The 27,543-nt window shown below is 44.6% G+C and overlaps 1 protein-coding gene across 2 annotated transcripts in view; it reads left to right on the plus strand.

Annotated features, from left to right (window-relative positions):
- Positions 1–27,543, plus strand: part of CUX2 (cut like homeobox 2) — a 739,268-nt gene that overhangs the window by 615,364 nt on the left and 96,361 nt on the right. For both annotated transcript variants that reach the window (XM_069754866.1, XM_069754872.1), the window contains 2 exons: positions 10,758–10,834; positions 11,320–11,386. In XM_069754866.1, the coding sequence (XP_069610967.1) occupies positions 10,758–10,834; positions 11,320–11,386 (144 nt within the window). The remainder of the gene's footprint in view (positions 1–10,757; positions 10,835–11,319; positions 11,387–27,543) is intronic.

Consider the following 27,543-nt stretch of genomic DNA (forward strand, 5'->3'; position numbering starts at 1 on the left):
TGGCTTTTGTTCAACTTGTTTGGTATATGTTTTTACTTTTATAAAAGATGGTTGTCTGCTGTACCTTCCTATAGAATGGGCCACCATAAAAAAAAATATACCGTATATACTTTTTTAAAATATTGTGGCCTATAGGCAACATGTGCCACTGGAGACTAACAGAGATAGAGAGTTCCAAATACCCTGTATAGACAAATAGTTCTAGACTGTAGTTGCCTGCAGTAATTAGAAGTATAGTTTACGATTTGGTTCAGTTTGCAGCGCACTCGCATAATGTGGTGTCTTCAGGCGATCTGAATTTTATAATTTAACTCCATATCCATTGGATTTGACGTCTTGCAACTGTTTCATCAGTATTAAAAAACAAACAAACAAGCAAAAAAACTATTTCATGACTAAATTAACCTTTCTGAGCCTTTCATTAATTTTTCCTGTATTCTCCTTTAATTCGTTTACCAATGTTCAAAGTATGATTTGATCTTAATAAAATCTAATAAATAATTAACCTACTGTATTAATCGGTTAGTTAATGACTTACTGTGCCCTTAAACCTCGATAGTTTCTCTATTACTGACTTTGAATCAGTTTTTTTTTATGATGTTACTTTTTGCAGAACCTAGTCTTGTTGCCGGTCTCAGCATTACTCAATGGTCTTGTAAAATACAGGGAATGGAATGCAGAACCATAACTGATAATTAAGCGTGACCAGTGCATCCTCGCTCTACCCAAATCCTTGGTGATGCCTTTTCATAAATCATTATTTAATACTTATTCAGCTAATAACAGGTTTGCTTGCACAGAAATGCAAACACTGTTAAATTAAATACCTGAAGATGATTAATGTGTAGCGATCTAAGGGACAGGAAAATGTTGGATGCTATGCAAATACTGTAAAATAGCAGTTTATTAAAATGTGGCTAGTGAGGCTCAAGTAGATCGAGAGTAGCTGCTTTACCAGGCTTACATCACAAGTTGCGATTTTAGCCACTGAACCCCTTTTTTTGAATTCTAAATTGTATTAAAAATGTATTTAGCTATCATGTGTTTAGCCATAAATGTGACACTCTATGCTATTAAACTAATATTGACAGATCTGCTATTCTTATTATTAGTCCATATTTAATCATTTAAAGAGGACCTGTCACTTGCCATAAACATGTTTTTTTTTTCTACCTGGTGTAAATTGTACTGTTTTCCTAAACCTAACAATGTTTTAAATTTATTTCTACATCTCTGCATTCTTGAGGTATGACCCTCGGTTCAATACATGTAAATCTATTTTTATAGCCAACTGGGTGTGGTCCTCAAGCAGACTCCAAAAAGAAGAGTTGAGGACCAAGCTGACCTTTATAATTTATTTTTTTATGAAAAATTATGCATGCGGCAATAGCAAATATGTTAATTATCTTATTTTTTTTTTTTTACGATTTGCTAATTACATTTTGGGAAAAGGCAGAGTGATTTAGGCTGTGTGCACACGTTGCTGATTTTTCGCGTTTTATTCGTGTTTTTTCGCTATAAAAAAGCTATAAAGCCACAAAAAAAAGCATACATTATGCATCCCATCATTTAGAATGATTTCCGCAATTTTTGTGCCCATGATGCGTTTTTTTCCGCAAAAAAAATGCATCGCGGTAAAAAAACGCAGCATGTTCATTAATTTTGCGGATTTTTTGCAGATTTCCTACTATATAATGCATTGGGAAATGTCCGGAAAAATCCGCAAAAAAAAACCGCATCAAAAACGTGGTAAAAACACGCAAAAAACGCATGCAGATTTCTTGCAGAAAATTTTAGTTTTTTCTCAGGAAATTTCTGCAAGAACTCCTGAACGTGTGCGCACACAGCCTTAAACTTATGTTTTACATATATATTTTTTTAATTTGTTTTAGATTTTTTTATTAGTCCTCATACAGTCACTTCATTGCTTATACTATGGTATTGCATTGTATTGTAATATTACTGGTCTTCTATGGAGCCCAGCCACAGTCTGGACATGTCCTTTATGCTTGCTAGGCCGGGGTCACACTCGCGTAGAATACGGACGAGTGCTATGCGAGAAAACAGCTGATTATCGGGAGCGCTCCATATATCCAGGTTCCCGATGCAGCTTATTCGGTAAGTGCTATAGCTTGCCGAATAAGCTCGGACCCGATCAAATTTGCTCATCTCTAATCTTGTGTCCAGTTCAACCTGAAAAATTTTATGAAATGCCTTCTTTAAATAAAAAGGGCACTAACAAAAAGATTATAGGTATTATTTAAACAAAGAATTGTGTTTCACTAAAAGTAGACTGAGAACTTCTGATCGGTGAAAAATAAAAGTGTGTGCAGATAAGCTTCACATCCTGTCCTTTCTTGTAAAGACGTTATAACAAAATATGCATATTAAATTACATACAGAGAGGTAAAGAGGTTATCCACTACATAAACTACGGTATAACCCCTTTTTAATTTCTAAAATGCTTAACATAAAATAAAAAATGATATACTTAACTACTAGACCTGTGCAACTTCTGAGATGTAAGTGTTTAGATTCCCTGCAGTTACATGACATTGTTAAGTTGTATGATCTGCTGCACACAGTCGGCAGCTGCTGACCAGCTATAGTCTTCTTTGTTCGGGCTAGAAAATCCTTTACGTTGTATCTGCCTTTTCAGAAGTAGGTGTCATTTTTGGCATGAGGGATACCACTATTTCTGGCCATCACAAGATTTGCATCCTGTATTTGTCACACATTTTCCCCTTTGCAGGCTCCATCTTTAATTCAGTTGTCTGTATTCTAAATCTTACATATGTTCCCCTGCTGTGTACTGTGTAATGTGTCTGTCCATACAGGAACATGGTCTGATCATAGCACAGCTCCTGGGCTGGGGGGGAAGAAAATGAAAGGATACAGATATGACAGCACGGGATCGCAAATGATTCTTTCTTTGAGGTAAAACATTTTCCTGCCTGTTTTTAAACAATTTTTTACCTAAAAGAATCATTTGCGATCCCATGCTCTAATGCCTGTATACAAACAACTGCCCCCTCCCCCCCCGGCCACCCAGGAGATGTGGTATTATTAGACCATGTTCCTGTACGGTCAGACACAGCCATTAGGGCTATTTCGCACCCCAGTGTCTCCGGTACGTTTGGTGACAGTTTCACACGTACCGGAGATACTGACACATGTAGACACATTGAAATCTAGGTTGCTATGCATGTCAGTGCGTTTCCATGTGTCTGTGTGCCCCACATGTAGACATGTCTGCTTTTTAACGGCAGCACAGGCCGCAAAACGTCCCGCACACGGAGAACACAGGTGACACACAGGGATGTCATCCATGTGACACATCCCGGCGCCTGAGAAGCAGCAGTACAGTAAGTGCTGTTCCCCGGCATCGGGTGCTGAAGCCGACTCTCATCATTCGCCCCTGCCCTGCCATCTCAGCGCCAGCAAGGGAGAATGATGAGAGTTATATTCAAGTGAGAACAATGAGAGCAGGCGATGGCTGATGGGAATATTACTCCCATCAGCTTATGCCTGCTGCCGCTAATAACAGTGACATCCAATTGTGGAAAATATTATTCCAAAATTGATTTATGAAAATTATATTTTGTTCATGGGACAACTCCTGTAAGCACTGACACACGAGCATCCATTACAAATATTATATATTTATAAAAGGGATTGTCTGATCATTGTTGATCAGCTTTACACATATCCTACTTTCAAGTGAATGAATCAGTGTTTAAAACAGTAAAATAAGTTTTGCTATCTTTTTGACTTATTCATGGGAACTTATCACAAAGCATTGTAATATTTGCATGGGTAACTGGAGATCATACAGCTGGTAATATAGAAAAGCGGACTTTTATTATTAGCATCCAATGTTCTTCTTCCGAGGTCATTGCAGTAAAATGATGATTTGGGGCACTGCCAACATGACTTCAGATCTGCATGTTCTCTGCATAGTACCAAATCATGACATTAAAAAAAACAATGTTGTGAGTCATAATTCATATTTAGATAAAACTGTTCTAAATAGATATTTTCTGCTTCGCTTTGATTGCTTTAGATCGCTAATGTGCCATGGCTTACTTCGGAAAATATATCAATATTTCACCCTAGACAATGAATATTGAAGGCTTATCATTGTGCCCTTAGTTAATTGACAAATAACATAATAAGGTTTGCTTTCTCTGTATTCCTAAATTTGAAACACCAAACCCTTAGTGGTTACAGAAAATATTACTTTGTTAAATTGGTATTCTCATGTTTTTAAATTGCTTTAATTTGTCAGCATAAAAATAAGCAAGTTTGCAATTCACTTGCTTTTTCTATCCGCTGTCATTCTCCTGTGAGAGCTGTTACCTTCCAACTGCTTTCCATGAAGCTTGGCCACTAGTGCCAACCAGATAGCTAAAATTCAGGAAAGGAATTAACTCCTAAAGTACCGGTCATCTCTGTCCAGCAAATTGATTTCTACAACCATATGCTGCTTACCTCACTCCCCCTCTCTTAAGGTACCTTCACACATAACGATATCGTTAACGATATCGTTGCTTTTTGTGACGTAGCAACGATATCGTTAAGGAAATCGTTATGTGTGACAGCGACCGACGATCAGGCCCCTGCTGGGAGATCGTTGGTCGCTGAACAAAGTCCAGAACTTTTTTTCGTCGCTGGATCTCCCGTGGACATCGCTGGATCGGCGTGTGTGACACCGATCCAGCGATGTCTTCACTGGTAACCAGGGTAAACATCGGGTTACTAAGCGCAGGGCCGCGCTTAGTAACCCGATGTTTACCCTGGTTACCAGCGTAAAAGTAAAAAAAACAAACACTACATACTTACCTACCGCTGTCTGTCCCCGGCGCTGTGCTCTGCACTCCTCCTGTACTGGCTGTGAGCGTCGGTCAGCCGGAAAGCAGAGCGGTGACGTCACCGCTCTGCTTTCCGGCCGCTGTGCTCACAGCCAGTACAGGAGGAGTGCAGAGAAGCTGAGCGCCGGGGACAGACAGCGGTAGGTAAGTATGTAGTGTTTGTTTGTTTTTACTTTTACGCTGGTAACCAGGGTAAACATCGGGTTACTAAGCGCGGCCCTGCGCTTAGTAACCCAATGTTTACCCTGGTTACCCGGGGACCTCGGGATCGTTGGTCGCTGGAGAGCTGTCTGTGTGACAGCTCTCCAGCGACCAAACAGCGACGCTGCAGCGATCCGGATCGTTGTCGGTATCGCTGCAGCGTCGCTTAATGTGAAGGGGCCTTTAGCTCCTGATCTGTTATCAGTCCTTTAAAATCACAATCCCTCTGCATCCAGCACCTTCATTTTTTAGATTTGTGAAATCATGACTCTCACTTTCCTGTCCTTAGTTTGCTTATTTGAGGTGCTAGATGATGAAGCCTGGGGACACTATGTTAAGATTTTAATACGTGAGACACTCTTTCTGGCTAGGAAGGTGTTAGCATTGTGTTGGATGGGTAGCTCTCGGGACATGGATAGAATTGGTAAACTCGATCATACCATATGAGTGGACATTATATCAAAACAGGGGCTGCTTAAAGAAGTTTGATAAGATTTGTGACAGGTGGAAATCTTCCAGTCTTACTGTATCAGGACATGGTGGCCTGGCATCACCATGAGTGTCATGGTTGAAACGCATTAATACATACTCTACGGCATCAGATAGTTATTATAATATATATAGATATTGGGCGGCAGATTAGGATAAGATAGTTATGACTTACGGTAATTGGTTGTATAATGACTGGGAGAGGAGGGAGAATACTTCCCCTTTTTTCCCCCTCTTTTTTTGGATACATGCTACCAGGCCGACATGAAGTTATGTAATGTTTTCTGTTCACTTGACCAGTGGTTTATTATATATATAGCAATATATGGACATATAATACTAAAAGTGTATGAATAATAACGCACAAATTTGTTGTCCATTCGTAATTACCTCGACAAGTGTACTTATGCTGGCTTGGATGCACAAATATGAATATGTTGTCACTTTTTTGGTTTATAAACGAATTTAAAAAAAAAGATAGTGACTCGGAAGAATTTCTGGTGAAGGAGACGGAAGTACCGGACCATACGGTACTTTTTTACCTGTTCAATCTGTTCAGAGCAAGTACTGCCATACCATTAATTTGTAGTAGCTGATTGTAGCTGCTCACCAGCACTGTCACTGAAAGAGGAGCACTTCCCCCCAAGCAACTAGGAAATAAGGAGACACTGCATAGCTCTGAGCTGCAACTAGAGAATATGCCCTTAAGTACAAATTTAAGTTGTTAGTTTGGGTTCATATCGAATCTGAAGAGGTCAGAAGAGCAACAGTAGGTCTTCGTAAATCTGTACAAACTTAATATATCAAATGACCCAGAATTCTATTGCATATTGCTGCAAAAGTTTAAAATACATGACATATGATATATATATATATATATATATATATATATATATATATATATATATATATATGTATGTATATATATATATATATATATTTCCTATTTTAGACACCTTTTCACCAGCCTTCAACATGAGTAGTTTGGCAAGTTGTGCCAAATCTGTCATGTCATGACAGACAAATTTGCACCATTTTAGTTTAACCTGTGGCCAATGCACAGGGATATGCCTTTACTTTAACTCTTTACAAACATATGACATATAGTCACATATATCAGCTTCCTAACTTTGATAGGGGCTCAGGAACTGACCCAGCTTCTTTACCTGCAGATGGTGGCTATATTATTTTGATGATCGCAGGTTCAAGTCCCTAAGGGGAGTAACAAATACGATAAAAGTAAAAAAAAAAAATCTTTAAAAAAATATAAAAGTATGAATCACCCCCTTTACCCTCATAAAATTTAAGAAATAAAAAAATTGTAAAAATACACATATGTGGTATATCCACATTTGTAAAAAGACAGATCTATCAGAATATAAAAGTAATTAACCTGATCAGTAAACAGGGTAATGGGGAAAAAAATAAAAACATCAGGATTGCGGGTGTTTTTCCGGACTCCACAGCAGCGCAAAAAAATGCAATAAAAGGTAATCAAAACATTGTATCTAGCCCAAAATGGTATCAGTAAAAACATTGGCTTTGGGTGCAAAAATCCCTTACACAGGCCCATCAAATAAAAAATACAAATGTAACAGCTCTTCAAAGATCGCAACACAAGCATAATTTTTTTTCTCTCCAAATTTCCAATTTTTTTTGTACTACTTAAATGAAAAAAAGTATACATTTTTGGTATCGTCTTAATTGTACTGACCTGGAGAATCATGATACCAGGACATTTCTTATAATGAACACTGTAAATAAACAATAGCAGAATTGCGCTTTTTTCGCTATTCCACCGATTTTTTAAATTTTTCCCTACTTTCCAGCACTTGTCTCGAACCATATATAATGTATTCTGCATAACATTTTTCCTAATTATAATTATAAAATATAAAAAGTATAAAAAATTGCTGGATTTCTAACATCTGCTTTAAGTTTGTTCCAATCATCAACTAAACTTTCAATTAAATATTTTCTGAAGTTACTTTAGATGTTCCCGAACTTTTTTCAGATTGTATTTTTTTGCGTTCAGCTTACTATTAGAGATGGGCGAACCCGAACAGTAAAGTTCAGGGTCCGTATCAAACACCTACTGTTCCTGCAAGGACCTCAAACATGGACTTCACCAGGAAGTCCGTATTATTGTTTGGGTTCGGGACCCCGAACACCGTGTATTTCTTGTGCTGTCATCTGCATGACAGTGAGAGAAACACCGGCAGCTCTCATCAGCCATAAGATTAAAGGGAACCTGTCACCCCCCAGGGCGTTTTTCAGTAAAAGAGCCACCTTCAGCAGCACTAAGGCTGCATTCTGTGAAGGTGGCTCTTATGTTTAGCATCCCTAGGAATGCTGAAATGATCACTTTTATAAATTTGGCGCCATACCTCTATTGAGTCTGGGAGGTATGATTTCTCCCTGACTCAAGCGCCTCGCAGCCGTCCATCATCCCAACGGGCGCCGCCTCCTCTCTGTCTTGACGTCAAGATTTGTGAAGTCTCACGAGACTTCGGCACTATCTTCAATGGATCACGGTGACCTGCTCCTCTGTGCAGGCGCCAGATTCATAACATACTTTCAGGGCGGGGGCTGGGGCCTCGGCTACACGAAGGTGCCGTAACATCAAGATAGAGAGGAGGCGGCGCCTGGTGGGATGATGGATGGCTGCGATGTGCTTGAGTCAGGGAGAAATCATACCTCCCAAATTTATAAAAGCGATTAATTCAGCATTCCTAGGGATGCTAAACATAAGAGCCACCTTCACAAAATGCACCCTTAGTGCTGCCGAAGGTGACTCCTTTACTTAAAAACACCCTGCGGGTGTGACAGGTTCCCTTTAATACCACTTTTAACTACGGTTCTCACGCTGTCAGATGATAGTGTGAGTCGGCAGCTCAAATGGTCACAAGCGTCAGCTGATGGGTCTAGTCCTCCCATCAGCCGGAGCCTTCTGCCGCTAATAACAGCGAGGACAGGCGACGGCTGATGGGAGTATTAATCAGCCAGAGCCTACGTTCTAAATAAATAGTTAAAAAAATCAACGGCGTGGGTTCCCCTGTATTTTTTATAACCAGCCAGGCAAAACTAACAGCTTAGTAATGTACATATCTGTACATGTGGTATGGGTGGTAGGAGCTGCTTGGAGCCCCTCGCCCTTGAATCTCCTGATGAACCCCTGGCTTTCTCTTTGAGGGGGTAAATGCGTCAGGATGCTGTGTTCGATATAAAAAGATAAGTGACACCAAAACTCTGAGGGTTTTACTATAACCCGCTGTGAATATGTCTTATTATTGACATTCTGAACCTGCGCTCTATGTGCTCACGTGTCTTTATCTGCTATATTGATGCCTGCATGTGAGGGTGACTTGGCTCTATTTCGCAGGTGATATCATACTGTTGTACCCCATGTACCTATGCTACTGCACTGTATGTCATAGTACAGAGTCTTTGACTGTCACACATATAGGTTATTATACCTGATTCCCACAGGACTTCATCTTGTTAAGGTGACAGTACCTCTTTTGGGTGATGATCTGCACTGCTAGCTTCATTGCTGTTTATATGGGAATTTTCTGTTTTGAACATGCATAATTTGCCTGTGAGTATCATTACATCTCTCTAGGCCTATCCATATATATATATTAACTTGGACTAGCCCACAAGTAATACAGCTACTCATAAGGGGCATACTCTTATAAACTACTACGAGACAGTGAGCACTTTTTGAAAAACGTATATAACGTGATGTTCATAATTATTAAGCACTTTATGTGCGTTGTTGATGGCTTGGTGAGGGATCCCCTTTAGGGTCAGACAGGTTCAGTCTTCGTGGAGTAGAGGGGGGGGCACCAATTCGTTCTCCCATAGGGTGCCAACCTCCGCTGCCTGAAAGGGAAACAGAGTATCAGAGTATTAACTTTCTGTTTCCTAGATATCTTCTCTTTGACTAATTTAATATTTGACCAGACCTTGACTATTATGTACCTGTGTATAAGCCACTCACTAATATGTTTTATATATTTGAGCTTTTTTTTAGATTAACCCATAATTAAAAGCTAATTTTTAGGTCTGTTCTGCTTTGGGTTTTTGTTAAGCTGTAGTTGGCCTCCAAGTGTAGTCCCCTTTACTGCTACAGCTGACCCCAAGGGTCAGGATCTCAGACATGGACACGAAGTCCAAGGCAGGACAGGATATAAATGCAGGTTCAGACTGTGCGGATCGTGTAACACTAGACAGGGCAGACATTGATGCAAGTTTAGACAGTGCGGATGCTGGAGCACTATACGGGGCAGACACTGACGCATGTTTAGACAGTGCGGATCCTGGAACAATTGACAGGATGGAGACTGGTATTGATTCAGGTACCACTAGAGTGGCTGCAGGCACAGATACCACCAGAGCGACTTAGGGTTCAGTTACTGCTGGAGCAGTTTCATTTTCAAGTACCGCCAGAGTGGTTTCAAGCTCAGGTATCGCCAGAGCGGCTTCAGGCTCAGGTATCTCTGGGGCTGCCTCAGGTTCAGGTAACATGGATAACAGGTTCAAGTTCAGACTAGGTGAGTTCAGCAACAGGTTCAGGTTCTAACAGTATATGTTCATGGACAAACTCAAACTAACACTAAAGAGAGCATTGTACAGGCACCTCCCTACAGGGGTACGTGCCTTAAATACTAGATGTCTCCCAGCTATTGGCTGGGAGCATAATCAGAGTGTGCTCATTATCCTTTTTAGAGGCGAGGAATGTGCATGCCGCTGGGACACCCTTGCTCCTTGCGTGGGCCAAGGAGCAGGAAACTGCGGAAGGACAGAGAGATATCTCTGAGTTGCTTTGATAGTGAGTATGTCAGCGTCTCTGCCTGGAAGAGGTAGAGGGAGCATGCAGGGATGCCGGCATTAGCATTACAGGAAGGATCTGCACCACTTCTCAATTGAAAAAATGCTAAAAAAGTAAGGTACTGCAATGTTCCAGTGTGCATGCACAAAAAGTTGGATCATCAGAGTGCCAACCCTAGTATTAGTCATCTGGTCTAATGATACTCCACACAATGGGAAGGGAAGTCCTCTCACAATTAACCCCCGTCCGCCCCCAAAGCTAAATTTTATTTCAAATTAAAGTACCGTAGCTTGAGTTTCCTATAACTTTCTTCATTTCTTGGTGTTCTAGTAATGATACTCGATATGTCTTTTTACGTTCAGAGGATTGCAGGAAGCACAGATTACTTTAGCTGTCAGACTTGGTGAGGCTGAGGAGAAGATCAAGGTTCTTCATTCAGGTTAGTAGAAACACACTGGGGTTCATGCCTAAAAACTGTTATGACCAAAAGTATAAATATTGCTATTAAAGTAATTGGGATACTACTCAGCAGTCTAATGAACTGACAATACCTATGGCTCTTCCATGGTCCATAAATAATCCTGAGAGCACCATGGGACATAGGTAATCAAGACATGGGGAACCTGTAGTTACTTATCCCTATTTGGAGAGCTGAACATGGTAGATGCCAGCATACGTCCTCACGCCAGAATTCAGCCTTCACTACTGGGATTGTTTGCAGAAAATAAGCTTTTTGTCTTCTTTAAAATGCAGAGAGAGAATGGAGAAGACAGATGTGACAAAAGCTGAAATGAATGAGCTGTCGTCTTGTATCCCGATGGCTCTTGAAATAGACTTTTGTTATTTGACCTGGTTATTAATCTCTTTGTGAAATAGAATCACAGACAGTTTCACCAAATGCTTCTGTTTTATTTTGCTCTGCAGCACTGAAGACAACACAGAGGGAGCTGCTTGACCTGCGGTGTCAATATGATAAGGAGACAGCGTCTAAGTAAGTTCTCGATTGTATTTGTCTGCAAGATACAAACTCCTTGTTTACCTGTAGCATTTAATGTATAACAGGCCGCATCTTTCACTTTTGAAGAATGTAAGTGTCAAAAAGGGACCAATAGATGAGTGAGTGAAATTACCTAATTCCAGGACACTTTATGAAACGGCTCTACAAAAAGGCAGTTTGTGCTCACTTGATATTATTGCAGTCGCTACAAATGATAATGATGTTAGAACTCTTAATTGTGCCTTGTGACGCTGGCCAGCCTGGAGGAATGTATTATAATATGGCTGCCATTCAGATAAATTGTATTCGATCTTCATTGTGTAATTAGTATACAAATCTACCACATATTTGCCACATTTGTACATGCCCTTAGTGTATCACTGAAAAAAACATGCATATGAATATTTTACATTCATGCTAAATTTACTTCCAAATATTTTAAAATAATAAAAATGTACTAAAGTCATCTTTTTAGTTTTAGTTTCACTAAGATTAGCTATGTCATTTAAAGGGGTTTCCCCATGAACAAAGTACATCTTAATCAATAGATTCTGGAATAAAAATAAGCTCCACATAATCCTATTGCTTTTTCTCTGGGAGGTCCCAACGATGGCCAGAGGCACCATCTTGCTGGAGAAGAAAAAAAAATGTTGTCCTCCAAGATGGCGCCACATGCGCAGTAGCAGCTATCGGTGCTAGCCAAGAACTGCTACTGCACAGGCGCGGGCGGCGCCATTTTGGAGGAGGAATTTTTTTCCTTCTCCAGCAAGATGGTGCTGCCGGCGCATGCGCAGTAGCAGTTATCAGTTCACCTATATACACCGATAGTTGCTACTGCCCAGGCGCGGCGGGCGCCATTTTATTTTATTTTTTTTACGTTTTTTCTATCTGAATAACATCAACCACATTTATTATTGGGACATGGGATTTGCCAGGGCTGGTGCCTGCCTGCAGAAGGATTTTTTACTTCATTATGTACAGATATTCATTATGCAAACTAGGGGGCCGTCAGCAGTCGGCATTATGAATACCTAAGCAGAACACCACATCAAGACCCCAGGCCTCTCCAGAGCGTGAGCATTATTACAAATTAACACAAAGCTCAAAATAAAGACTGGTTTAATCAACCAAGGAATCATTTTAATCAGTATAACGACACCGACCTGACACTGTTTGAAGATTACTGTGTACAATCCTGCTGACAGGTGAGCTGGCCTGGTGGACCACCCCCAGTACAGGGGGTGTTGGGGGCAGGCCCGAAAGAGACTATTGCCGCAGAAGCTGATACCCGGGGACAGGAAGTAGGAGCGGAAAAGACACAGAACTGGCTATAACGGAGACACAGGACAGACTGACAATGACTGAGACTAAGAATAGGCAGGATATGGCGGACGCCCAGGACAGACTGGATATGGCGAAAAACACAGGACAGGAAGGTTATGGCGAATGCCCAGGACAAACTGGATATGGCGGAGACACAGGACAGACTGGAAATGACTGAGACACAGAATGGGCAGTATATGGCGGATGCCCAGAACAGACTGGATATGGCAGAGACACAGGACTGGCAGGGTATGGCGGATAAACAGGACAGGCAGGGTATGGCAGAAACACAGGACAGGCAGGGTATGGCGGAGACACAGGACAGGCAGGGTATGGTGGAGACACATGACAGGCAGAATATGGGGGACGTACAGGACAGAGCAATGCACAGAAGGACCTGGGTCAAATGAGGACAAATGACAATCAGGCATGGAGCAGAGGAAGAGTTACCTTAAATAGACTGAGGGCTGCAGAACTTCCGAGTCAAGATCCTCCAGAATCATAGAGTGGAGGAACGGAGCGTCTGCAGACCAGAGAGAGGAAGTGCGCGTGCGCAGTGAGAGGCGCGCACCCGACGAAAGCCAGGGACCGGCGCCAGTCAGGAGAAGAGACCGGAAGGCGCTCGCACACCGCTGTAGCGCGCTGGGACGGGTAAGTATGTCGGCGCGCAGAGTGAGCGGCAGGAGCGGAGGAAGGTGGTGCCGTGACAATGCATTGCTGGTACATTGCAATACATTATACTAGCTATCAGACAAATACAAGATAAAGTCCCATTATAGGATTAAGTGATAAATTAAAAAATCATAAAATAAATACCGCAAACAAAAAAAATGAAAAAATATTAAACTAATGAATAGGTATATTTCTGTTAAAAAATGCAAATATTTGGTATTGTCGCATCCAGAACAACCCGACCTATAAAATTGTCACACTATTTATCCCCTTCGGTGAACTCTGTAACAAAAATTTATAAAAAATGTGGAAAAAAACTATGCTTTTTTATCATATCGCTAATTAAAAGTGGAATAAAGTGCAATCAAAAAGTTGACTGTAAATAAAAATGGTATAGCTGAAAATGACATATAAAAAAAAGCCGCCATACAGCTCCGTGGAGAAATAAAAAGGTTATAGCTCTCAAAATATAGCAATTCAAAAACAATTCTTTTTTTATAACTTTGTTTTTATTGTATAAACCAGCAAAACATTAAAAAATTATATAAATGTGATATCGCTGTAATCATACTGACCTGAAGAATAAAGCTGTCTTATCACTTTTATTGCACGAGAAACAACTTTAAAAAAATAAGCAAACAATTCCTGAAATGCTGTTTTTATTAATTTTGCCTCCCAAAAATTGGAATAGAAAGCGATCAAAAAATGTCATGTGCCTGAAAATGGTACCAATAAAAACTTGTCTGGCAAAAAAAATGCCCTCACGTGACTTTGTCGGCAAAAATATAGAAAAATTATAGCTTTCAAAATATGGTGATGCAAAAATTTTATTTTGCAAAAAAAGTATATTTTAGTGTGTGATGGCAGCCAAGCATAAAAAACCCGATATAAACCTGGTATCGCTGTAATCACTCTGACTCAAAATATAAAGTCTTCATATCACTTATTCCGCACATGGAATGGCGTAAATAATAAATAAAAGCAAATCTTGACCTGCTGTTGATTTGTTCATTCTGCCTCCCAAAGATCACAGTATGGCTTGGCTCTCATTGATCCTGCTCTCGACGGTGTTAAACATGTGATGATTCTCTCTAATGAGGGAAATGGGGACACTGGACGCTGCCTGGCCAATGATCCAATGATGTCAGTCTTTTTAAGTTTGCATAAAAGTGCCTTCAGCCACAATTTTGTTCACTTCTGAAAAGAAGGACACTGCTAAACAGAGGCTAGACAGAGTCCACGGTAACTCTGCTACCTCATTATACTGATTGGATCTGTAGGGGGTTTTGTCTTAATCACATCATCCGGATATTTAGATGGAAACCCCGATGTAAATGCTCAATGTTTAGTCCAGGATAAATGTGCACCAAAATGTTATATTCCCAATAAAATCTTGAACTCAGTCCACAAAAAAAAAGCAAACCAGGCCCCACTCAGGTCCATCATCTATCTATGCAAATATATATTCCCCTATTATCCCTTCTGAAAATTAAATACTTGGGGCCAAAGCAACATTTTACTGGAAGAAATGGTGATTTTCCATTTACTCAGTCTAATGTTATACAATTCTGTCAATTGTCTGAATGTTAAAAATGCTCATGACACCCCTAGATGAATTCCTCGAGAGGTGTAGTTTCCAAAATAGCTACCAATATTCAGCTCCAGAATTCAGTTGGCACTCCTTCTATTCTTATCCTGGCCTGGTGCCCAAGCAGTAGTTTTCGCCCACATATGGGCTATCGGCGTACTCAGGAGAATTTCAACAACAAATTTTAAAGTCTATTTTGTCCTGGCACCCTTGTGAAAATGAAAAATTTGAAGCAAAACCAACATTGTTACGTGTAAAATGTATTTTTTCATTTGCATGGCTCAACGTTATTAAATTCTGTAAAACACCTGTGTAGTCAAGGTACTTGCCACACCTCTATATACATTCCTTGAGAGGTGTAGTTTCCAAAATGGGGTTTCCACTGTTTGGGCATATCAGGGGCTCTCGAAACGCAACATAGTATCCACTATCTATTAATTTTGCATTCCAAAAGTCAAATAGCGCACCTTCCTGTTGTGAATTCTGTGGTCGAGCTCCCTCCTGTGGTTATGAGTGGTACTTCGGCTGGTTCTGTCTATGAGCTTCCTCTGGTGGATGTGAGTGGGGCTGCGGCTTCTGAGTTTCCTTCCTCAGGTGACGAGGTTAAGTCGTTAGGTGCTGCTCTATTTAACTCCACCTAGTTCTTTGTTCCTTGCCTCCATTCAATGTTCCAGTATTGGTCTTGCTCTCTCCTGGATCGTCCTTGTGGCCTGCATAAGCTAAGTTCTGCTTGTGTTTCTTGGTTTGCTATTTTTTCTGTCCAGCTTGCTATTTTGGTTTGTCTTGCTTGCTGAAAGCTCTGGGACGCAGAGGAAGCACCTCCGTACCGTTAGTCGGTGCGGAGGGTCTTTTTGCGCCCTCTGTGTGGTTGTTTGTAGGTTTTTGTGCTGACCGCAAAGCTATCTTTCCTATCCTCGGTCTATTCAGTAAGTCGGGCCTCACTTTGCTAAAATCTATTTCATCTCTGTGTTTGTATTTTCATCTTTATTCACAGTCATTACATGTGGGGGGCTGCCTTTTCCTTTGGGGAATTTCTCTGAGGCAAGGTAGGCTTATTTTTCTATCTTCAGGGCTAGCTAGTTTCTCAGGCTGTGCCCGAGGCGCCTAGGTCTGGTCAGGAGCGCTCCACGGCTACCTCTAGTGTGGTGTGATAGGATTAGGGATTGCGGTCAGCAGAGTTCTCACGTCTCAGAGCTCGTCCTATGTTATTAGTAACTATCAGGTCACTTTGTGTGCTCTTAACCACCAGGTCCATTGTGTTTCTGAACCACCAGTTCATAACAGTACTGGAGGCCCAAAGTACTAATGCTTCTCAATAGAGGGAAAAGAGAAGTTCTGAGACCATTTTTTTTTCTCTGCACTGTGTTTTGTCTTTCTTTTCCCCTAGACATTTGGGTGGTTCAGGACACAGGTGTAGTGATGGACATTAAAGGTCTGTTTTCTTGTGTGGATCATCTCACTGCAAAAGTACAAAATATTCAAGACATTGTGGTTCAAAAATCTATGTTAGAACCTAGAATTCCTATTCCTGACTTATTTTCTGGAGATAGAGCTAAGTTTTTGAATTTCAAAAATAATTGTAAACTGTTTCTGGCTTTGAAACCCCACTCCTCTGGTGACCCAGTTCAACAAGTTAAGATCATTATTTCTTTATTACGTGGCGACCCTCAAGACTGGGCATTTTCCCTTGCGCCAGGAGATCCTGCATTATGCGATATTGATGCGTTTTTTCTGGCGCTCGGATTGCTGTATGATGAACCTAATTCAGTGGATCAGGCAGAGAAAAATTTGCTGGCTCTTTGTCAGGGTCAGGATGAGGTAGAGATATATTGTCAGAAGTTTAGGAAGTGGTCTGTGCTCACTCAATGGAATGAATGTGCGCTGGCAGCAATTTTCAGAAAGGGTCTCTCTGAAGCCCTTAAGGATGTCATGGTGGGATTTCCTATGCCTGCTGGTCTGAACGAGTCTATGTCTTTGGCCATTCAGATCGATCGACGCTTACGTGAGCGTAAAAATGTGCACCATTTGGCGGTATTATCTGAGCATAAACCTGAGCCTATGCAATGTGATAGGACTTTGACCAGAGCTGAGCGGCAAGAACACTGACGTCGGAATGGGCTGTGTTTTTATTGTGGTGATTCCACTCATGCTATCTCCGATTGTCCTAAGCGCACTAAGCGGTTCGCTAGGTCTGCCACCATTGGTACGGTACAGTCGAAATTTCTTTTGTCCGTTACTTTGATCTGTTCTTTGTCATCCTATTCTGTCATGGCATTTGTGGATTCAGGCGCTGCCCTGAATTTGATGGACTTGGACTTTGCTAGGCGCTGTGGGTTTTTCTTGGAGCCCTTGCAGTATCCTATTCCATTGAGAGGAATTGATGCTACGCCTTTGGCCAAGAATAAGCCTCAGTACTGGACACAACTGACCATGTGCATGGCTCCTGCGCATCAGGAGGATATTCGCTTTTTGGTGTTGCATAATCTGCATGATGTGGTCATGTTGGGGTTGCCATGGCTACAAGTCCATAACCCAGTATTGGATTGGAAATCTATGTCTGTGTCCAGCTGGGGTTGTCAGGGGGTACATGGTGATGTTCCAGTTCTGTCTATTTCATCATCCACCCCTTCTGAGGTCCCAGAGTTCTTGTCGGATTACCGGGATGTATTTGATGAGCCCAAGTCCAGTGCCCTACCTCCGCATAGGGATTGCGATTGTGCTATCGATTTGATTCCTGGTAGTAAGTTTCCTAAGGGTCGACTGTTTAATTTGTCTGTGCCTGAGCACGCCGCTATGCGGAGTTACGTAAAGGAATCCTTGGAGAAGGGTCATATTCGCCCGTCGTCGTCGCCATTGGGAGCAGGGTTCTTTTTTGTGGCGAAGAAGGATGGTACGTTGAGACCTTGTATTGATTACCACCTTCTAAATAAAATCACAGTCAAATTTCAGTACCCCTTGCCACTGCTGTCTGATTTGTTTGCTCGGATTAAGGGGGCTAGTTGGTTCACCAAGATAGATCTTCGTGGTGCGTATAATCTTGTGCGTATTAAACAGGGCGATGAATGGAAAACTGCATTTAATACGCCCGAGGGCCATTTTGAGTACCTGGTTATGCCATTCGGGCTTTCCAGTGCTCCATCAGTATTTCAGTCCTTTATGCATGACATCTTCCGAGAGTACCTAGATAAATTCCTGATTGTATACTTGGATGATATTTTGGTCTTCTCGGATGATTGGGAGTCTCACGTGAAGCAGGTTAGAATGGTGTTCCAGGTCCTGCGTGCGAATTCTTTGTTTGTGAAGGGGTCAAAGTGTCTCTTTGGTGTTCAGAAGGTTTCATTTTTGGGTTTCATTTTTTCCCCTTCTACTATCGAGATGGACCCTGTTAAAGTTCAGGCCATTTATGATTGGACTCAGCCGACATCTCTGAAGAGTCTGCAAAAGTTCCTGGGCTTTGCTAATTTTTATCGTCGCTTCATCAATAATTTTTCTAGTATTGCTAAACCGTTGACTGATTTAACCAAGAAGGGTGCTGATGTGGTCAATTGGTCTTCTGCTGCTGTAGAAGCTTTTCAGGAGTTGAAGCGTCGTTTTTCTTCTGCCCCTGTGTTGTGCCAGCCAGATGTTTCGCTCCCGTTCCAGGTCGAGGTTGATGCTTCTGAGATTGGAGCAGGGGCTGTTTTGTCGCAAAGAAGTTCTGATGGCTCGGTGATGAAACCATGTGCCTTCTTTTCCAGGAAGTTTTCGTTTGCTGAGCGTAATTATGATGTTGGCAATCGAGAGTTGTTGGCCATGAAGTGGGCATTCGAGGAGTGGCGTCATTGGCTTGAAGGAGCTAAGCATCGCGTGGTGGTCTTGACTGATCACAAGAACTTGACTTATCTCGAGTCTGCCAAACGGTTGAATCCTAGACAGGCTCGTTGGTCGCTGTTTTTCTCCCGTTTTGACTTTGTGGTTTCGTACCTTCCGGGCTCTAAGAATGTGAAGGCGGATGCCCTGTCTAGGAGTTTTGTGCCCGACTCTCCGGGTTTGCCTGAGCCGGCGGGTATTCTCAAAGAGGGGGTAATTTTGTCTGCCATCTCCCCTGATTTGCGGCGGGTGCTGCAAAAATTTCAGGCTAAAAGACCTGACCGTTGCCCAGCAGAGAAACTGTTTGTCCCTGATAAATGGATGAGTAGAGTTATCTCTGAGGTTCATTGTTCGGTGTTGGCTGGTCATCCTGGAATCTTTGGTACCAGAGATTTGGTGGCTAGATCCTTTTGGTGGCCGTCTCTGTCGCGGGATGTGCGTTCGTTTGTGCAGTCCTGTGGGATTTGTGCTCGGGCTAAGCCCTGCTGTTCTCGTGCCAGTGGGTTGCTTTTGCCCTTGCCAGTCCCGAAGAGGCCCTGGACACATATCTCTATGGATTTTATTTCGGATCTCCCCGTCTCTTAAAAGATGTCGGTCATTTGGGTGGTTTGTGATCGCTTCTCTAAGATGGTCCATTTGGTACCCTTGTCTAAATTGCCTTCCTCCTCTGATTTGGTGCCATTGTTTTTCCAGCATGTGGTTCGTTTACATGGCATTCCGGAGAACATCGTTTCTGACAGAGGTTCCCAGTTTGTTTCGAGGTTTTGGCGAGCCTTTTGTGCTAGGATGGGCATTGATTTGTCTTTTTCCTTGGCTTTCCATCCTCAGACAAATGGCCAAACTGAACGAACCAATCAGACCTTGGAAACATATCTGAGATGTTTTGTTTCTGCTGATCAGGATGATTGGGTGTCCTTTTTGCCTTTGGCTGAGTTTGCCCTTAACAATCGGGCCAGCTCGGCTACTTTGGTTTCGCCATTTTTCTGCAATTCTGGTTTCCATCCTCGTTTCTCTTCAGGGCAGGTTGAGTCTTCGGACTGTCCTGGTGTGGATACTGTGGTGGATAGGTTGCAGCAGATTTGGACTCATGTAGTGGACAATTTGACATTGTCCCAGGAGAAGGCTCAACGTTTCGCTAACTGCAGGCGCTGTGTGGGTCCCCGACTTCGTGTTGGGGATTTGGTTTAGTTGTCGTCTCGTTATATTCCTATGAAAGTCTCCTCTCCTAAGTTTAAGCCTCGTTTCGTTGGTCCGTATAGGATTTCTGAGGTTCTTAATCCTGTGTCTTTTCGTTTGACCCTTCCGGCTTCTTTTTCCATCCATAATGTATTCCATAGGTCATTGTTGCGGAGATACGTGGCACCTGTGGTTCCATCCGTTGATCCTCCTGCCCCGGTTTTGGTTGAGGGGGAGTTGGAGTGTATAGTGGAGAAGATTTTGGATTCTCGTATTTCGAGACGGAAACTCCAGTACCTGGTTAAGTGGAAGGGTTATGGTCAGGAAGATAATTCCTGGGTCTTTGCCTCTGATGTTCATGCTGCCAATCTGGTTTGTGCCTTTCATTTGGCTCATCCTGGTCGGCCTGGGGGCTCTGGTGAGGGTTCGGTGACCCCTCCTCAAGGGGGGGTGGGTACTGTTGTGAATTCTGTGGTCGAGCTCCCTCCTGTGGTCATGAGTGGTACTTCGGCTGGTTCTGTCTATGAGCTTCCTCTGGTGGATGTGAGTGGGGCTGCGGCTTCTGAGTTTCCTTCCTCGAGTGACGAGATTAAGTCGTTAGGTGCTGCTCTATTTAACTCCACCTAGTTCTTTGTTCCTTGCCTCCAGTCAATGTTCCAGTATTGGTCTTGCTCTCTCCTGGATCGTCCTTGTGGCCTGCATAAGCTAAGTTCTGCTTGTGTTTCTTGGTTTGCTATTTTTTCTGTCCAGCTTGCTATTTTGGTTTGTCTTGCTTGCTGGAAGCTCTGGGACGCAGAGGAAGCACCTCCGTACCGTTAGTCGGTGCGGAGGGTCTTTTTGCGCCCTCTGCGTGGTTGTTTGTAGGTTTTTGTGCTGACCGCAAAGCTATCTTTCCTATCCTCGGTCTATTCAGTAAGTCGGGCCTCACTTTGCTAAAATCTATTTCAACTCTGTGTTTGTATTTTCATCTTTACTCACAGTCATTATATGTGGGGGGCTGCCTTTTCCTTTGGGGAATTTCTCTGAGGCAAGGTAGGCTTATTTTTCTATCTTCAGGGCTAGCTAGTTTCTCAGGCTGTGCCCGAGGCGCCTAGGTCTGGTCAGGAGCGCTCCACGGCTACCTCTAGTGTGGTGTGATAGGATTAGGGATTGCGGTCAGCAGAGTTCCCACGTCTCATAGCTCGTCCTATGTTATTAGTAACTATCAGGTCACTTTGTGTGCTCTTAACCACCAGGTCCATTGTGTTTCTGAACCACCAGTTCATAACACCTTCCCTTCTGAGCCTTGCCTTGTGCCCAAACCAGTAGTTTTCCACCACATATGGGGGTAAAATGTTCATTTTTTTCCTTCCTCGTTGCTTTAATTTCTGTGAAGCCACTAAAGGGTTAGTAAACTTCTTGAATGAGGCTTTGAGAATTTTGAGGAATGCAGTTTTTAAAATGGTGTCACTTTTGGGTATTTTCTGTCATATAGGTGTTAGGGGTCGAGTTCCCGCTTCTGCACAGGGGGAATCTCGAGCCACTTCCGCTGCGGTCTCCCATTCTTGTCCAGCCGCAGTGGAGCCTGCTCAGCAAGGACGTCGGTCCCAGCGTCTTGCTCCTTCTCACTCTGTTCTGAGAGTTAGTGCTGCTTCTCCAGTCTCTGCCATTAAAGTCAGTGCTGGTCAGCAGCGAGCGGACTTCTCTGGGACTAAGTCCTTGTCTGCATGTACTGAGCATGCCCAGCGTAAGGTCTCCCGTTGGAGATCGAGGGTCATGTGCTCAGGCTCTGCAGCACATTCCATTGGTCCTCTTGGCAGGTCCTAGAAGGGCAAAAGTGCTGTGGCCACTTCCTGTGCTGCTGCTATATAAACTGCGCATGACCGCACGGCCATGCGCTAGTATTGTCTAACAATTGCTAATGTGTGTATGTTGTGAGTGCAAGTCGTCCTTGGAATCCCCTACCCTAGTGAATGTCTGTTCGCGGAAGGTGTATGGCTGCTACCTAGCGCCCGACTTAGCCTACAGCACTAAACACACATCTCAGCGTCCTGTAGCTGTGCCTGCCAGTACGGCGCCGTGCGCCTGCCTTGCGCTTTCCATACCCGAGTCTGGGTGGTTAGTGGCGTCCGTTAGTGCGGCATCGCTCGCACTCTTGTGCACTTATATTTCTTTAGGTTCTCTACACACCCAGTTGCGGTGTTACGCCAGCAAGGGTCTAATCGGGCTCCAATCCCTTCTGGGGTTAAGTCCGCTGACCACTTGCTCGCGCACTAGTGCGGTACTGCGGTCCTGTGAATTAACAGGATCGCTTTCTTCACGCTGGGTGAGGTTTAACCCACGCGTGTATCCTTTAGTGTACCGCCATATTGTCCGTCTTGCTAGCTGCAGGGTCTTTTACCTGCACGGTGGACCTCGGACTGCGAACGCACCTAGTTTCTTACCATCTATACTTGGTGCGTTCCGCCAGTCCTTAACATAATACTAGCGCCAAGGTCTGGCTAGTATGGCGGACATTCAGCAATCTTTGCGGTATATCCAGCAGTTGGAGGGTAGGTTGAAGGTTCTCGAGAACTCAACCTCAGCTGTGGATGTTACCGCAGTTGCTGTAAAGGCTGCTGGCGTGGCGGCAGCAACCTTGTCCACTGCCACCCCTGTTCCGACATTATCCCGCCTCCCGTTGCCAGAAAAATTTTCTGGAGATTGCAAAACTTGTAGGGGATTCGTGAGTCAGTGCTCTATCCACCTCGAGCTCCTGGCTGCACGTTTTCCTACAGAGCGGGCTAAGGTGGGATTTATTGTCTCGCTGTTGTCGGACAGGGCGTTGGAGTGGGCTACGCCGCTGTGGGAGCGTGATGATCATGTGGTGCAGAGTGCTCCGTTGTTTCTGGGCACGCTGAAAAAGGTCTTTCTAGGACCTCAACTCACCCATGATACAGCGCTCCAACTACTGGCATTAACTCAGGGTGAGTCCTTGGTCAGCCATTTTTCCGTCCGATTCCGTACTTTAGCTTCCGAGCTGGAGTGGTCGGATAAAGCCCTTATCCCCATATTCTGGAGGGGCCTGGCTGACCATGTTAAGGACGCTCTGGCCACTAGGGAGATTCCTGCCACACTGGAGGAGTTAATATCTATTTCTACTCGTATAGACCTCCGTTTTAACGAGCGGAGGTTGGAACGAGCCCAGTGTAGGCAGAGGTTTCGGCTGGCTCCTACCTTCGCCAAACCTTTGGAATCCCCAGTCCAGGCATCTGAGTCACATGAGACCTTGGAGGTGACACGAGCGGGATCTAAGTCTCAGTCCGCTCGTGCACATAAGGTCCGTCATGTTTGCCAGCAGTCAGGACGTCTTGCCTCCAAGAGTCCTCAGCGGTCGGGGAAACGTCAGCGTCTAGTGGCAGTTGGAGGAGGTACACTAGACACGGCGACGTTTGCCTCAAAGTTGTCCTTCAATGGGACAATTACCATAGGCCCATCCACTCTTACGGTCGAGCTATGCTTGGATTCTGGGGCAGAGGGTAACTTTATGTCCTCCGCCTTTGCCCAGCGTCACGCAATACCCTTGGTGATGCTCGCCCAGCCAGTGACCGTTCGAGTGGTAAATGGGTCAACACTACCTTCACAGATTACCCACCAAACCATTCCTTTCACGCTATCTGTGTCTCCATCACATCAGGAGATAATCTCCCTATTAGTCATTCCTGAGGGAATTGATGAGGTCCTGTTGGGGATGCCATGGCTTCGCTACCATTCTCCTCATATTGAGTGGTCCTCTGGGAGAATTTTGGGATGGAGTAAATCCTGTGAGGGTAGATGTCAGAGGGAGTGCGTTCAGGTTGCTACTACACAGGTACCCGCAGATCTTTCCTCTCTCCCCAAGCACTATTGGTCCCATGCAGACGTGTTCTCCAAAAGAGCTGCGGAGACTCTTCCGCCTCACCGCCCCTATGACTGTCCTATTGACCTCTTGCCTGGTGCTGAGCCTCCTCGGGGTCGAGTCTACCCGTTATCTCTCCCGGAGACGGAGGCAATGTCCCAGTATATTCAGGAGAATCTGGCAAGAGGATTCATTAGGAAGTCAGTGTCACCGGCAGGGGCTGGGTTCTTCTTCGTACAGAAGAAGACTGGAGACTTACGTCCATGCATAGACTACAGGGGTCTTAACGCCATTACCGTTAAGAACAAGTACCCATTACCCCTGATATCTGAGCTCTTTGATAGGCTACGGGGAGCAAAGGTATTTACAAAGTTAGATCTGCGGGGTGCTTACAACCTGATTCGCATCCGTGAGGGGGATGAATGGAAGACGGCTTTTAACACCAGGGATGGGCACTATGAATATCTAGTGATGCCCTTTGGGCTCTGTAATGCCCCAGCCGTTTTCCAAGACTTTGTGAACGACATCTTTCGGGATATGCTCACCACCTCGGTCGTAGTCTATCTGGATGACATTCTCATCTACTCTCCAGATATAGACTCCCATCGGAGAGATGTTCGCAAAGTCTTCGACCTCTTACGGGCAAACTCCCTCTACGCTAAGTTGGAGAAGTGTGTGTTTGAGCAGGAGTCCTTGCCTTTCCTTGGTTATATCATTTCTGCCCAGGGTTTGGCTATGGATCCTGCCAAGCTACAGGCAGTAATGGACTGGCAGGAACCCCATTCTCTTAAAGCGGTGCAGCGCTTTATGGGGTTCATTAATTACTATCGCCAGTTCATTCCACACTTCTCAACTTTGGTAGCTCCCTTGGTCGCCCTCACCAAGAAGGGAGCAAATCCCAAGTTGTGGTCAGAGGAGGTCTCCAAGGCCTTTCTCTCGATTAAGTCACACTTCGCTAGCGCTCCCATCCTACATCGCCCCGATGTAGATAAACCATTCATCTTGGAGGTGGATGCCTCATCCGTTGGTGCTGGAGCAGTCCTTTTCCAAAAGGATGCTCAAGGTCGGAAGCATCCTTGCTTCTTCTTCTCCAAAACTTTCACACCAGCGGAGAGGAATTATTCCATCGGGGACAGGGAGTTGCTAGCCATGAAGTTGGCTTTTTCAGAGTGGAGACACCTCTTGGAGGGAGCTCGCTTTCCCTTCCAAGTCTTCACTGACCACAAGAACTTGGTGTATATACAGACGGCCCAGCGGCTAAATTCTCGCCAGGCTAGATGGTCCCTGTTTTTCTCCCGGTTCCATTTTACCCTCCATTTTCTCTCCGGGGAGAAGAACATTCGTGCCGACGCTCTCTCCCGCTCCGTAGTGTCATCTGAGGAGGAGGAGGAGGAGCCTCGGCTTATTGTCCCGCCTGAGAGCTTGAGAACTGTAGCTCCGGTTTCGCTGGAGTCTGTGCCCCCGGGCAAGACTTTCGTGCCAGCTAACTTGCGACCGGAGGTTCTCTCTTGGGCTCACTCCTCCAGAGTGGGTGGGCATTTTGGGACCAAGAGGACTTCTGAGCTTTTGGCAAGAACATATTGGTGGCCGCATATGGTCCGAGATGTCAAGGACTATATTCAGGCGTGCGTTTCTTGCGCCCAGAATCGGTCTCCTCGGCAACGGCCTGCTGGGTTGCTTTACCCTCTACCGGTGGCAGACAGGCCCTGGGAGATGGTCGGAATGGACTTTGTGGTGGGTTTACCCAAGTCGCGTGGCTGCTCCATTATTTGGGTTGTCACCGACCATTTCTCTAAGATGGTACATTTGGTACCGCTTCCTCGGTTACCCTCAGCACGGGCCTTGGCGGTGTTGTTCATGAAGCATGTTTTCCGATTGCATGGTATGCCTGATAAGATTGTCAGCGATTGGGGTCCCCAGTTCGCGTCTCGGTTTTGGAGAGAGCTCTGCCGTTTGCTCAGCATAGAGTTAAACCTCTCCTCTGCATATCATCCCGAGACGAATGGGTTGGTGGAGAGAACCAACCAGACTCTGGTGACATATTTGCGACATTTCGTCTCCGCTAGGCAGGATGACTGGGCATCTTTGCTACCTTGGGCGGAATTTGCCTTGAACAACGCCGTAGCCGATTCCACTGGCCAAACTCCTTTTCTCCTTAATTACGGCCAGCATCCGCGTGTTCCTGTGCCCATGCCCGTGTCATCCACCGATTCTAGGGTGGCAGACTGGGCGGTGGAGGCACGGGACATCTGGGACCGCACACAGGATGCCATTCGGGCCTCCAAGGAGAGAATGAGGGTTTCGGCTGATACACACCGGCGTCCCGCTCCGGTCTTTGCTCTCGGCGACTTAGTGTGGCTCTCCGCCCGTAACATCAGGCTGCGAGTTGAGTCCACTAAGTTTGCTCCTCGCTACATTGGCCCGTTTAAAGTTCTGGAACAGGTCAACCCTGTGGTTTACCGTTTGGCCATTCCTCCACGCCTTGGTATCACCGATACCTTTCACGTTTCCCTCTTAAAGCCCGTTCGTTTGTCTCGGTTTTCTGAGTTATCTGCTGGGACATCGGATTCATCCACGGATGAGTTTGAGGTGAATGCTATTGTGGGAAGCAAGGTGGTACGTGGCAAAAAATTTTATTTGGTGGATTGGAAGGGTCATGGTCCAGAGGATAGAACCTGGGAGCCTGTGGAGCACATTCGGGCTCCGCAGCTCATTGCTGCCTTCGAACGTAGCGAGGCCCAAGGAGGGGGGGGCCCTAGGAGGGGGGGTAATGTTAGGGGTCGAGTTCCCGCTTCTGCACAGGGGGAATCTCGAGCCACTTCCGCTGCGGTCTCCCATTCTTGTCCAGCCGCAGTGGAGCCTGCTCAGCAAGGACGTCGGTCCCAGCGTCTTGCTCCTTCTCACTCTGTTCTGAGAGTTAGTGCTGCTTCTCCAGTCTCTGCCATTAAAGTCAGTGCTGGTCAGCAGCGAGCGGACTTCTCTGGGACTAAGTCCTTGTCTGCATGTACTGAGCATGCCCAGCGTAAGGTCTCCCGTTGGAGATCGAGGGTCATGTGCTCAGGCTCTGCAGCACATTCCATTGGTCCTCTTGGCAGGTCCTAGAAGGGCAAAAGTGCTGTGGCCACTTCCTGTGCTGCTGCTATATAAACTGCGCATGACCGCACGGCCATGCGCTAGTATTGTCTAACAATTGCTAATGTGTGTATGTTGTGAGTGCAAGTCGTCCTTGGAATCCCCTACCCTAGTGAATGTCTGTTCGCGGAAGGTGTATGGCTGCTACCTAGCGCCCGACTTAGCCTACAGCACTAAACACACATCTCAGCGTCCTGTAGCTGTGCCTGCCAGTACGGCGCCGTGCGCCTGCCTTGCGCTTTCCATACCCGAGTCTGGGTGGTTAGTGGCGTCCGTTAGTGCGGCATCGCTCGCACTCTTGTGCACTTATATTTCTTTAGGTTCTCTACACACCCAGTTGCGGTGTTACGCCAGCAAGGGTCTAATCGGGCTCCAATCCCTTCTGGGGTTAAGTCCGCTGACCACTTGCTCGCGCACTAGTGCGGTACTGCGGTCCTGTGAATTAACAGGATCGCTTTCTTCACGCTGGGTGAGGTTTAACCCACGCGTGTATCCTTTAGTGTACCGCCATATTGTCCGTCTTGCTAGCTGCAGGGTCTTTTACCTGCACGGTGG

Source organism: Ranitomeya imitator, chromosome 1 (assembly GCF_032444005.1).
Source record: "Ranitomeya imitator isolate aRanImi1 chromosome 1, aRanImi1.pri, whole genome shotgun sequence".
Lineage (NCBI taxonomy): Eukaryota > Metazoa > Chordata > Amphibia > Anura > Dendrobatidae > Ranitomeya > Ranitomeya imitator.